Raw genomic sequence first — 13,562 nt, 5'->3', positions numbered from 1 at the left:
GCCCAGTCTCAGTCTGGTTAACCCGGTTGCTTTTTGCCCTACACTCGTAACCCCTCGAAATCAGTTCAGTGGGCGAACACGGGGCCTCTTCGAGACGGTGAAGACCCTTCCGAGCGATCCATCTCGAAACGGCACGGGAAATGGCATGATGGGTTGGCGTTATGTAAATTCCTTCAACTGCAGCCGCGCTGAGGTTTCATCCGCAAGATTTAGACCGAACCGAATGTCGGGGGGGGGGACCTCAGGCATCATCCGCCGGAATGGCGCGAAATCGATTTATGCTGCTTCTTGTCAGTATGCCCGTTTTGCATTCAACGCCATGCCGTCTCGCATCTGATATCTTAGGGCCAATTTTCTAGCTTTTGTTTCGTGATGGAAGAAGCTTTGATTGAATTGTATTCGGACGCGTCGGCCGGGAACCTTTACCCAAGACAAGACTGACAGTTTGCAGGCACGTTATTCAATCCTCAACCGATTACATCCGACGATGGTTCAGGAAAAAACGGGGGGGGAATTGGATCTTTCTCTCCGCTGGGGTCGCATCGGTACTGTGTACAGTACATTCGCATATCGCCCTAAATGGCATCTCAGAACTCAGAAAGACAAACCGCATGGATCTACCATGACCGTTAGAGGGAAGACTCTTGGTGCTTGGAGGCGTAGGGCCATCCATATAAATCTAAATCAAGCACGGGGCAATACGTACGTAATGCGCTTTGAAAGTCCACAGCGAGAGCATAGATTGCAACAGCATATTGGACTCTCTGGTGGTTTCTTCCCGGTGCATCGGGAGACGATAAGTGCTATTGAAGGGCGACCTTTACCGTGCTGCATGTCGCTCGTTGACGATGAGCCGCTGTTTGCATAATAGAGGAAGTCGTGTCCAGGAGACAAATGCAAATGCTTCAATGGGAGCAACTTGAGATGGTCCAGAAAATGGATCGCCAAGAAAAAAAAATAAAGGTGGAAAGACCGATTACCTTTTCAGAAAGGTTAAAACTAATTAATTGCTCTAAAACCCCAAACTTTGCCGTGAAAGTAAATGCAAGATATGTGTCGCACGAAATTAGAAGGTGTCTGACCCTGGGACGCCATCTTAAGTACGCTGGTCAATTCGGCCAGGTGTAAAGATCGCTCCGAAAGCTCGCCCCAAAGAATGTAACCGAGGACATTGGAATGTAATCAATCAAGCACCATCGCGTAACGTCAACTTGATTAGCCAAACCGGTCGTATAAACGTGGCGAGCATTTAGTACACGGTTGCTTGGATGCTGCCTAGCGGCTTATCTCACATGAGACGAGTGGAAGCACATAGGGAGACAGATAGCGAGAGACAGAGAGAGAGAGAGGCTACATAAAAATAAAAACACCCTAAGCACACATTAGTGTAGCCGCCGTGCATTTCGTAACGAATTAATGGTAGTGTTGTTGCTTTTTTTTGTTGTTGGTTCGGTGTTGTTGCGGTTTATCTGTCTACTGTGCCAACTATGCTGAATCCACACCAGACCCCGGACAGGGTAGTCTTCATAACGCACATTCCTTGGTGTAGTATCGCATCCGCACCGCGAAGCCTTCCCTCCACTGCTGGTCAGATTGGCGGAAGAGACTGGTTACCTTTCACTAAACAGTAGGGAGGCACACACACACACACACGAACGCACTCAAACTTCACCTGGTGGCGCTATCAGGCCCGTTACCTCCCCGTAATTTGCTGAAGATTCACCGAGAACATCGCGGGGAATCCCGGGACTCCGCGTGTGGTGCGAAAGCGGAGATGAAGAGATTCCCTTCCCGATACGGTACTGCTACTGTTGGGCTTCGTGGGGGGAATTGTAGTTTTACAATCCCCATCGTCGCATCCTCTCCATCCTGTCCCCCCCCTCCGTGTTCGATCGTGCCCTTGACGCACTGCCGATAATCACATTTGTCAGTGCCGTTTAGCGAAACTATCCCAGCTTCAACCGGACCGTGTTCATTAATCCCGGCGTGCGATTATCGGATATCTGTCCGGCGTGTGTGTGTGTCCTCTATCGGACATCTTCCACTATCTCCCTGCCCGAGATAGTACCTAGCCTTCTTCAAATGTGCAAAAACAAAAATCCACACACTCCACAAACCCGGGGTGGGGGCCGGTGGATCTCGGTGGATGATTTTGGCCCATTGCGGTTTCTGATCGGTACGAATGTTTCCGACCAACGAAAAAACCAACAAAAAAAGGTAACCCCAGCAAATCCGAAGGAACCGTTCCCAGTGGGTCGGTTACCATTCGTTTCGTTGTGGCCGGAGAGAAGGGCTACGGCTTTGGTGGTGGTGTGCGAGCGCGCCATTGCTTTTCGGCGGATGCGCTACCATGAATGGCTCCGGCCGTACTCATCTTCCACGATCGCGCGCGCTGTCCGTGCCTGGTGTGGTGTGCGTGCACGGCCGCTTGGTTTCGGGTTGTGGGGGGATGCTAACCACGCTGCTCTCGGGCTCGGGCTCATCGCGGTCTCTTCGGATGCTGATGAGGCTCGCTATTCGGATGCGCTAGTATAAATAATCATTGCACTTCAAGACTCAGCAACAGTTTCAAATTGTGCATTGTTCCAGTAACAGCAGCACCAGCAGCAGCAACTCCAACCATTGGTGCCTCCGTCTATTGGTGTGCAGTGTGTTCTATTTGTGTGGTTTTCCGCAAACGCTTCCAACGATACGCACGATGAAGGTGTTCATAGTGTTAAGTGTGGTGCTGGCGTACGCCGCCGCTCGTCCGGAAGCCGGATTCTCATCCTACTCGTCCGCACCGTCGTTCACCTCGATCGGTGACTTCGGTGGTTACTCAGGTCCGTAAAACGTGCGCTAGGCACGATTTGAAGTTGAACAGTGAGAAACAGTCGGGAGTTTGCTAGAACGATAAACACCTCGTGGACACCTTCAATAAAAGATCGCCCCGTTCCGTCTCTTCCACCACCACAGGTAGTAGCTCCAGCTCCAGCTCTGGATACAACTACAACCCGGCGCCACAGATCGTCCAGAAGCACATCTACGTGCACGTGCCACCGCCAGAGAAGGAAGAGCCTCACTACCCGCGTGTGTCCCCGGTGCAGCCCGCCCAGAAGCACTACAAGATCATCTTCATCAAGGCCCCGAGCCCGCCGGCCCCGAAGGCCCCGATCATCCCGGTGCAGCCCCAGAACGAAGAGAAGACCCTCGTTTACGTCCTGCACAAGAAGCCCGAGGAGCCACAGGACATCGTCATCCCGACGCCGCCACCGACCAAGCCAAGCAAGCCGGAGGTCTACTTCATCAAGTACAAGACCCAGAAGGAGAAGTCTCAGCCACCGACCGAGTACGGACCCCCTGGCAACTCGGGCCCGTACTAAACAGGTTCTCGGACAGGGTTCGTGGCAACGTCCCTACTACCCAGGGGCCAGTACACATTCTACACCACACGCCCATCATCATCACACGACACGACACGACACTACATCATCCAGGAGATCATGCATTTTTGCTGTACGACAAGCGACGCACGAGATTAGACGCGATCGAGGGTGATCACTCGATCCGGAACGCCCGATCTGCTACCTTTCTGACGCTGTTGCTCCCAGGCGCCATCGACAGAAACGGACCCCTGCGGAAGGGTGCTGTATATAGATCACGTAATGCTTTGTTTTTCACAATTGTACTCTTTTTTTACACACTGTTTCTTCCCACTTGTATGCTTTAAAGAAGCGAACAAAAAATCTTAGCAAGTTAACTAAACGAGTTGTAGAAGCAGACACGAAAAAAAAGGTTTCGAGCTGGCAGATCCAAGCAAACAGAGGAGATAAAGAGAGAGAGAAACGGATGAACGGATAGGACAAGAAAATCGTAATGCGAGAGAGAGAAAGCCATAGTCGTTACCATTTGTTATTTATTACTGTAAGGATACATTGCAAACACTGAGCGTGCGTTTATCCACACGGCTTCGGCTCTCGGACAACGGAGCCCAAGTGTGGCGCAAACTCAAGTAGAATAAAAAAAACTAACGGTGACAAATTTTTTATTTAAACAAACGCAACCTTGCATGTTTTATTTTCGTTGGGGGGCTTTGATTGCATTAGGAAATGCGTCGAAATGGCTTTACTTTGCGCTCACCGAAACGGTGCAATTAAAGCTGAATTTTGGAGTACGGAAGCGTGAAAGAGGTCAAAAGTCAACGGCGCGCACGACGTCAATCTGCCTGACGAGACCTTCGGCTTCGGAGTGCTTCTTCGAGATGCTTCGCAATGCAAAACATGTGTGAGGATTGTGGTTTGGAATGTGGTTTTGTTTTGATTCGCTTGCGGTTTGCGACTCGGGGAACAGCATTAGGAAGACCGAGTGGACGAAAGAAGGCGGGCATGCGGCACACGTCAAGGAAAAGTGTAATTTCTCATTACTCAAAATCAGACTGTGCGCAGCTATATTCGGCAGTTGGAAAATGAAGTGGAAAAACAAGAGCGTGAAGGTGGACGAGAATTGGTGAGAAGAAGAAGGCGCGTTTGATTCTATTTTGCACCGTTGGCCACCACTTTTCGATGCGTTGTTCGGACGCTGATGGACGTTCAAGGATGGAGATTGAAGATTGAGTAGTTGGAAAACCCCAGTACTTTGGATGAAAAGCACACAGAAGTGGTGGATGATTGAGCTGTGAGGGCTTCTTCTTGAGATGTCCCAGCGTTAATCCGCTAAGAAATTTGAATTCCCTCTAACGAACCTTTAATATAAGTAAATAAGATCGTTTAGTTGTGGAGCAGTAATTACTCCGCACCGAAATTGGCCTACGCTTGCGTGAGGGTCAAACCGAATGGCCAAAGTAATGGATTAATTTTCAACCAGTTTACCTTCAACCGAATGCTGTAAGCGAATTGATAATCGACCCAAAGCTGACCAGCTTCGAATCTGGTACAGGTCATCATGATGCAGGTAGGGGACGAGTGGCTTCGCAGGTTTGATTTTTTGTTTTTGTACCAGTTACACATACAATATCTTTTATTGCTTCCCAAAGAGATGAAGAGAAAGGTAAACAAAAAAGGAGGAAAAAGGAACGAGGAAAAAAAGTAACCCGACAACCATCAATGAATGTTGAGCGATCGAAAATCCGAAGGCATTCAGTTATCTTAGGCACCTGTTGAGGCCTCACTGGTTGCTCCTACGTGAGACGTGACTTTGGACGGATAATTTTGTGAGAAGATGAAAGAGAGAGAGAGAGAGAGAGAGAGAGAGAGAGAGAGAGAGAGAGGGGGACAGTCGATAAAACATTAGGATGATTAACGCGCATTTATGTCCCGAGGCGTCCGCGATCGTGGAAGGGACGATATTGGCGAAGTAAATTGGCAAACGCAAACAGTAATGCCAGGGCAACAAAGAGATCGCACAAGCACAACAAGCGGGCTTCGTGGCTGGTCGTCGGCCGATTGTCAGTGCGACCACACTTCATCACCAGCTACACGGCCGAGGCGACAAATCGTGGCCAATTCGCACCACTAATTACATACCATTGGAGGCAAGGGTAAGGGAAGATCCGAAGAACATCACCATTATCAACCGAACCGACCGAAAGGAAAAACTCTCGGCATAAGGACCCGGTCCGTACATTCTCTTTTGCCCGGATCGGATCAGCGTTATCGATCATTCGGCCCTTTCACAACGGTTCCTTGACGGTACGCAACTGACAATGAGCGTAAGTGTTTTGGCTGACGACTCATTCAGGATTGCATAATGGGCGTGCAATGGACGGCAGACAGGCGAATGTAATGCCGCGTGTTGGGAAGCGTGTTGGTTGTATTAGCTATGACATTTCTTTTATTTAACAGTGACCTCAGACGAGCTGCTGAGAAGAATCTGGACGGATCTCTTCAACGGGGGGAGCGGTGTCTTAGTAAGCTAGTAGAAGGATCTAAGATTGTTTAAAAGCTAGAAGAAAAGGCTTCCTACATCTAGAACACGTTCGACACGAATGCATCCAGTGTGCCACCGACGGTCAGTGGAGCACTGTTGGTCTTGGTGCACTTGCCGCAGGATTTTTTCGAACCACGCTGACGGCTGCTAGTGTTCGAGCCGGAGCTGGTGCTACCGCCGCTAGAATATCCCGACAGACCAATGTTGGTCACCTTGATGGCTTGAGCCTTGTGGCTGCCACTGCTGCTGCTGGCCGTGCTGCTAACGTACGACGATGATGGAGCGATGGACGATGAAGAGGCGACCGAGTGCACCGTCGTCACCTTAACCGGCGTTGGTGTCGTGCTGTGGTACGATCCTTCCGTAACGACAATCGGCGCAAAGCTGCTACCGAACGATCCGCCGTATCCGGCAAGATCGGCCACTTCATAGCCACCGCTAGTTCCGCTACTGCTACTTCCACTGTACGAGCTGGACGAGTGCTGCTCTTCCTGGTGATGGTAGGAGTGTTGCTGCTCCTGCTTCTTCGTCTTGTACTTGATGAAGTAAACTTCCGGTTTGCTGGGCTTGGAAGTGGCTGGCGGCGGTACGACAATTTCCTGCTCGAGCTCCGGCTTCTTGTGCAGCACGTACACCAATGTTTTCTCCTCGTTGACGGGTTGCTGGGGCAGGACCACCTTGCTGACGGTCGGTGGGGACGGTGCCTTGATGAAGATGATCTTGTAGTGCTTCTGCTTGGTGTAGGTAGGCAGGATCACTTTCTGGTGAATTTCTTCCTTCTCTTCTGGGGCCACGTGCACGTAGACGTGCTTGTGGACTTCCTCCTTAACGACGGGCTGCTGCACGTAGTGGACGGAAGCTTCGTGGTGGGATTGATGATGGTGAGACTGCTGCTGCTGCTTCTGCCCCTGATGTACGCTGGTGAAGTACTCGATCTGAGGCTCAGCGACGTGTTGGTGCACCTGGTGCTGGACGGTCTGGTGGTGTGTCTGGTGTTGTTGCTGTTGCTGCTGCTGCTGATGCTGGTATTGGTAGTGTCCGGAGCCGGACGATCCACTAGACAGGGATAGCTGCGCGTGAGCTACAGGAAGTGATGCTTGCTGCTGCGCATGATGCCCAGCGGACGAGCTCTGGTAGGAGGAAGTCTCGACATGTGCCACCGGGGCTTCTGGGGCGAAGAAATGCACCTGGCTGTGCTGGTACGGAGACAGCTGTTCGTGTGCTGGCTCTTCACAATCGTCCACCACAGCACCACCACTGCCGGAAGCGCTCGCACCAGAGCTAAACAGTACACTAGCACTGGAAGTCGCCGAATGGCCGGACTCGGAACCGTGTGGCGTATAGTAACTGTATCCTTCCGGTCTTGCACTAGCCAAAGCTAACACTAAGGCACTTAACACTAGCAAGCACTTCATTGCGGGATCACACGTTATGGCACAATGTCAAGCGAGAAAGAAAGCCACCGAGTCACCGAATCACTCGCACGCCGTGCCAAAAAAGCGCACAACCACGTTCACAAGACTGTACTATCGATGCCGTATGCCGATTCCAACGTACGCCAACGGACACTCCCTATGTACTGTCCAAAAAAAGGCACAACTGCTCCAGTTTTATATGGCGCACCGAAACTCGTGTCCTCCACGGGCCGATCGCCGGACCCACAGCAACAAAACACTGATTATCACCCTTCGGAGCCGGTTCGATGTTTCTTGCGTCTCTCGCTCTCGGAAGGACATCATGGTCAGTCTGCTTCGGTTCGGGCACACATTTCAGACATTGCATAACAACTGCCCCAGCCTCCCTGGTTTCCCGATCTTGCCTTCCGAAAAGCGAGTAAACGAAACGGTATCGGTGGGTTTTCGGGTGCCTTTCCTGCTCTGCTCCAAGCAGTTCGCAGTCCGTGCTGCTTCTCGCCCGCACGGACAACGCATTCCCGGCAGGGTGGGCAGGACTGATTGGTTTCCCGCTTCGCATTTCGATCAGTGAGCTCGTAAGCGGCGTCGAGCGAACCGAATGCAGGCGAAGAAAGTGACGGTGCAACGCGTGAGTCAGGAGACTAATTTGCCTTTTGTTTTTGCCTTTTGGTGCAAGCTTCTTAACCGGTTGCTGGCTGGGGGTCAATCCTGGCCCGGTCCGATGCGATGGGATTATCAGTCAGGAGGTCAGCTCGGAAACTCTAGCCGTAGGTGCGATGCCATGGCTGGGAGGTTGCCTGCAAGGATCTTGAGTCAGTGCGCGGGCCCGAGAACCGGATTGAGAGGGCGTGCGACTTGTAACATGTCAACTTTATCAAACAAATTAATTGAACGCAGAGCATACGAGGTCTGGCCCGAATCAATCAACAGATTATGCGCAACGAACGTCCCATTGTGACACGCATTAGGGCTCTGTGTCAAGCGAAGCCGTCGATGCATACGTGTTTGATTGTGTTTGATTTGTAACACACACATAAACGGCTCTTTCAGTCCAGTCTTGCGAGGTCACCTCACCAACCTGTCACCGGTGCCTTTCTGCTTTCGCCACCGTAAGTAGACGAGCGTGGAATATCGGGGGACAAAATTCGAAAGGGAACAACACTTTCTTCTGTCGGCCCGAAATTTGGCGAACCGATGACGCAACCGATCGCGCACCGGTTCTTATGTATTCCCGATCCCGTGGCCGTTTTTTTTTGTTTGGGCTTTCTGTTTGCCGAATGCCAATCGGGACGATCTTAAGAACGATCTTGCATAACACGGCCCACCGCGAGTGCGATCCTTGCGGGAAGATTGAAAGTTTCGTCTGTGGCCACCGCTCACCGGCATCTCTTCTTCGCCTGTGTTCGCTTTTGTGTGGCTCGCTCCAGATGGAGATAGTGTTTGGCCTTGGTTGGATCGAGTTTTCTTAGCATGCCGTTCGGACGCAATCGGTAAAAGTGGTCTGTCCTCGAAACGATGTCCAGCCCACAACGCTGTGTGGTGGAATGGGATTTATGATGATCAGATTCCATTGTAATGGTGAGATGTAGTGTGTGGGATGTATCGAGAATTTCGCTTTATTAAAAGCAGGTGGAATGGTGGAATTCTGAGACCATGTCGAGCGTCGTTTTATGACTTGGGTCCGCCAATCCCGGATTCGAATGGCAACAGAGAAAGCGCAGCACGCAACACGGTGACCTTCCCGCGAGGCATTATACTAGGTCGACCGGCTAGGATAGGGACAACAAAAAAAGGAAGAAATTGAAGTTGAAAACGCGTCCAATCTTGTGGTTGACTTCCTGACATTGGAGGCATCCACGAGGTTGAGGTGATGAATAATTGCGAATAACCGGGTAAGCAACGGAGAGCGATCGATTAATTATCCGGTGTGCCAGGATCATGCCCGGTTCCCGAAATGACACACCCATCGAGATGAGGTGAAAAGTTGTAAATTGTGGCCTTCGATCGTGCGGCTCAATCACGAGCGGCCACCCGCACCACATCTCGAGCCCCTTTTGACAGTAATTCGATTCGATGCCGCAAGGTCGTTCTGGTCCCGGTATCGGAGTACGCGGGCAAGCGAGCGAGCACGTACAAAGGGTATCGAATAGAGCATGCGAAGACGCGTTTTCGGTTGGAAAAGATGTTCTGCTCCAAGAATAGCTAACCTCGTTTGTGCGGTGTTCCGTTGCGTAGTGCGTTGCGTTCCGGCTGTGTCATCTGGTGGGCGCTCCTGACGTTCGAAAGACGCGATTGTCTCGGTTGGCGTAGAGGAGGAGACGCACGAGCAGCAGCCAGCAGACGGGGGCAGACAAGCAACAGGTACACAAGACACACCAACATACATTTGTCCCAGTTTCTTCTCCGGGTGGCCCAGGTGCCCCTTCCTGGCCGCTGCTTTCTGTATAGAAACAACGAGTGGCGCCGTCCCAATATCCGCACGCGAGCCGCTTGCGAAATGCGTCCGCCGGCCCATGTACATTGTGGCTGGGTGATTGTAACAACATCAGCGCGCTCGTAAAAATGTGTCTTGTTCCGATGAGGAAGCCAATAAAAGGGATGCTTCACCAGCTTTTCTGCACCCGCTGTAGCTGCGACGATGTGCGAAAAGCGATTGGGGCAGACCGCACCCGACCTAATAATATCGTCGAGTCACCGATCCGATCCAGTAGTAGCTGCTCTCGGGCCTGATGGACTTAAATATCGTCATTTGTTGCAAATCTACCTCAACGCATTTGCGTCCATCATGTGCTGAGTTCTCTGATCAACGGCTTGATCGATGTTTTGCATCAAGAGCGAAGTTCTTCCGTCAATCGCCCGGTCAGGTCCCTAAACCGAGCCTGGGAGAGAAAAATGCAGCCCGGCGTGAAATGAAAATATCATCCAATATCTAGGTTATGGTTTCCCGTGTGTGCGATGATGCACCGACCCGGTCAGGGCGGCAGGTTCACCGCGGCCCCGACCAGGCCGGAGGACAGCGTCATAAAATTTTCCGACCGAGCCGTGCACATTTTCCGCACCCAATTTACATTGCTCCGCAACGGTGGTAGACTTGACATTTCGGACCGGCCGGATCGTGTCACGTCATGCGAGGAGAGCGCCTGGGCGCGCAAGATCGGTCACTGCAAATTGAGCGGAAATAAAAGATTGTCATCAACCGTACACCGGCCCAGAGCGGGGCATTCGGTGTTGCGTTGCCCTGTTAGGGCAGGAGCATCCCGTGCGTCTGTCCCCTTGTCCGAGAGATGAAAGTACCCTCCCCTCAAAAAGCCGGGGTTGGAATTGGGCGCGAAAATAAACACCCAGGAAATGCGCCACGTTTTTCGGGAAGGTGGGGGGGGGGGGGGATTCGGTTTTGAAAGTGCCAAGTCGACGGGCCAAGTCACTCTAGCCTGATTGGCGCAGCTGAGACTTCAAACGTCACGCGGGCATGATGCGACAGTTGAATGCATCAGTGAAAGGTACGCAAGATGCAGAACAGTTGGCTCCCGAAGGTTTGGGGCTGACAGGTTGGTCGCTGTAGCCAAAAAAAAAAACCCCCCAAATGGGTCCCAGCGCTCTGGTGCGGCAGAAGCCCTTTTTGGCAGGGCGAAAGAGAGGCGCAGCGAAGAATTGCGTAACTCGGAGCAGTTCGAAATCGAAAGTTCCGAAAGTCCCGAAAGTCGGACATCATGCTGCGGATGCTTATCGGTGGTTCTTTACGGCTTATCACACTTCGTTACCGTCGGATTTAGTTGACGGTTGTGGGCTGGAGAAGGAGCATTATATCAGATGCGATTATTACGACAGATTGCCGGGCTGACGATCGTTTCACCAATGGGCGAGGGGGAAGCGAAATCCGCCGAAGGGCCATGCATATTAAACGTTCTGCGCTGTACATTGCGCTCGCGTTGGAATCGATTCAACAAGTTGTCAGCAAAAATAATGTTATTGTTATTTATGAGACAGTTTAATTTGAAAGCCAAATTTAACTCGTTAAGTTCGCGAGCCGGTGGGCACTGATCTTGCTCTGGTTGGTTTACACGCGCATAAATTGTACTGTTGAACGTAAGGAGTAAAAACCTTAATGGAGTGCATCTGGGTGCTTGGTCAATCATTCAGGTGCAGGGTGACACCACCACCAGCAGTATTGCTCTTGGTTATGTGTGAGTAAAGTATCTTTAACGCTAGTGTTTCTCAAGATGGGCACGTCGGAGTCAGCAAATCTCGGTAGCGTCCAGGGTCATGTGAACAGGTCGTTAACAATTTTAAGTATCTTAAAATCGTGTACTTAGGCATTTTATTGTCGATCAACGTTCGACATTTATCATATAAATGTTAAGCAAATAAATCTCTTCGAAATAATAGTGCTGGTTCGAGTCTGTGATTTAAAACGCCTAAAAGTATGCAATGCCCAGTTTTGACATGTGTGTCAGACTTAGCAGTTAGTGGACGTCAACAATGCTTAGTAGCTGACGTATGAGACCTGACTCCACGAGCGGAGATCTCATGGGAAATTCGATAAACGCTTCAATTAGCTGTACGATCGTCCTCATTACCGATCTCCATCGACTACTAGTCACCTAACTAAACATTCAGTAAATCACCCAGCGCGTGCAGCTACGAGAAGTTTATTAGAACATTGCCCCATTCGGTGAGTGGCACGTTCTTTACGAACCTTGAAAGTACACACATTTCTCATGCCTGTCCAGTTCATCATCGGACCGTTCTGGGGTCACCACAGTCCTGCTACTGGGTCACGCATTCGAATGGTACCGCTTGGTGGCCACTCACTCTCTCTCTCTCTGTCTTTCCAGCGGTTTAATTCAATGTAAATAAGCGGCACGTCGTTTGCCGATCTGCACTCTAAGTGCATTCTGTCATAAGTCGTGCAGGTCCGCTCTTCACCGGGGGCCCCCATACACACGAATTCAGAGCAAGGTGCATCCATCGTTGCAGAAGATTAATAGACCGGAGAAATAATTAAAGCAACCGGTGACATTGTTGCCAACCCCGTATCCGGGCAACCCCCAGGCGCGTTTCCTCCATAAAAGTGGAGAAACTTATTGCACTAGTTCCCGGACAGGCAAGGCTCGCATTAAAAAAAAAAACCCCAAAAGGTAAGGGCGTCTCAGTGAAATCAGCAACGATTTTATTTACTTTTCATTTGTTTGCACTGATATTGCAGTGAGCGTTGGGAAGATTTGCCGCTGGCCGAAAATGATTGGCCAGCGTGAGAGCATCTGAAGCTCGGACAAGAGTTAAGTAAACGAACCCATTTCACCTGAACCGAGCGCCGCAAGTTTCGTTTCGTGTGATCGGCTGATCAGGCCGGCGGTGTTGAAATTGGACAAAAGCCTTGTGTCACGACCGGCTGGGAACATGCTGTTCACGCTCCCGTTTGCCCGATGGTTGGTGAGCGCCCGTTCCATCGGGGTTGCAAATACATTGTTTGCTAAACAGCGAACCGATCATATCGTGAAAGGGGTAGCCCGGCGCAATAAAACAACATGACCGAATCTGTGTGCAACAAAAGATCCGAATGGAAGCACTGGGGGGGTAGCTCTGCACGCCATAATCTTAAATCAAATCGTTTGGAAGCAACGGTTGGTTGGATAGACTGGTGTAATGATCGTCACCGACAAAGCGCCCGGAAGGTGAGAGTGCCTGGGATACTTATTGGAATTGGAAAACGATAGCTTTCTAGACTCTGCGAGTACGTGAGGTCTGATCACTTCTGAGGTTGATCGACTATTAGATGGGTTAAGGCTAAGACTAAGATGCTTCTTCAGAATCCCCAGAACTCTCCAGCTATTTCTATGTTTTAACAAACATATGATAAGTGACGTTTAATAATACAGAAATACTAAATTCAATTATTCCCGCCGAGGTCCAAACATAGCTTAATGTTTCCGATAATCATATTACGACTCCCTATTTAACTCACGGAAGCTTCAAAAGTGTCTATAAAATAATACAAATCTCGCCCCCCGGTTTGCCCGAGCAATGCCGCCGCACGCGCTTCTTAAGTAGCTGACGGTGACGAATGACTAATGATCGACCGGCTGCGCCCGTGTGGAGCAGCACGTGCAGTGTGGAGTAATCCCGGGCCGGCTCTCGGCCCATTCGAAACCATTCCGTAGAGGCAGTGGCTGCCGTGTGCTTACAATGCTTGGTAAGGGGACAATCTCTTCGGCGGTGGATGGCTTAGAAGGTCCCGTCTGC

At 50.8% G+C, this 13,562-nt stretch overlaps 2 protein-coding genes across 5 annotated transcripts; one reads left to right on the top strand and one right to left on the bottom strand.

The window, feature by feature from the left end:
• The first annotated feature begins 1,352 nt into the window (after window positions 1-1,352).
• On the top strand, window positions 1,353-4,037 carry LOC118505671 (extensin-3-like). Of its 4 annotated transcripts, none has more exons than XM_036041801.1 (3): window positions 1,353-1,419; window positions 2,590-2,822; window positions 2,956-4,037. In XM_036041801.1, exons 2-3 carry the CDS (start codon window positions 2,699-2,701, stop codon window positions 3,360-3,362), a joined length of 531 nt encoding a protein of 176 aa, XP_035897694.1. In that variant the 5' UTR covers window positions 1,353-1,419; window positions 2,590-2,698; the 3' UTR covers window positions 3,363-4,037. The 4 variants fall into 4 exon arrangements, with proteins under 4 accessions (XP_035897694.1, XP_035897693.1, XP_035897691.1 ...); XM_036041800.1 differs by having other exon boundaries at window positions 1,398-1,517; XM_036041798.1 differs by lacking the exon at window positions 1,353-1,419 and adding an exon at window positions 1,849-2,217.
• Window positions 4,038-4,975: 938 nt separating this feature from the next.
• LOC118505670 (regulatory protein zeste-like) lies at window positions 4,976-7,471 on the bottom strand. The gene has a single exon (XM_036041797.1). It carries the CDS (start codon window positions 7,317-7,319, stop codon window positions 5,943-5,945), a length of 1,377 nt encoding a protein of 458 aa, XP_035897690.1. The 5' UTR covers window positions 7,320-7,471; the 3' UTR covers window positions 4,976-5,942.
• Between the last annotated feature and the right edge of the window lie 6,091 nt (window positions 7,472-13,562).

Source organism: Anopheles stephensi, chromosome 2 (genome assembly GCF_013141755.1).
Source record: "Anopheles stephensi strain Indian chromosome 2, UCI_ANSTEP_V1.0, whole genome shotgun sequence".
Lineage (NCBI taxonomy): Eukaryota > Metazoa > Arthropoda > Insecta > Diptera > Culicidae > Anopheles > Anopheles stephensi.
Note: the sequence above shows the minus strand (reverse complement) of the source record. Positions and strands in the feature narration are given on the sequence as shown.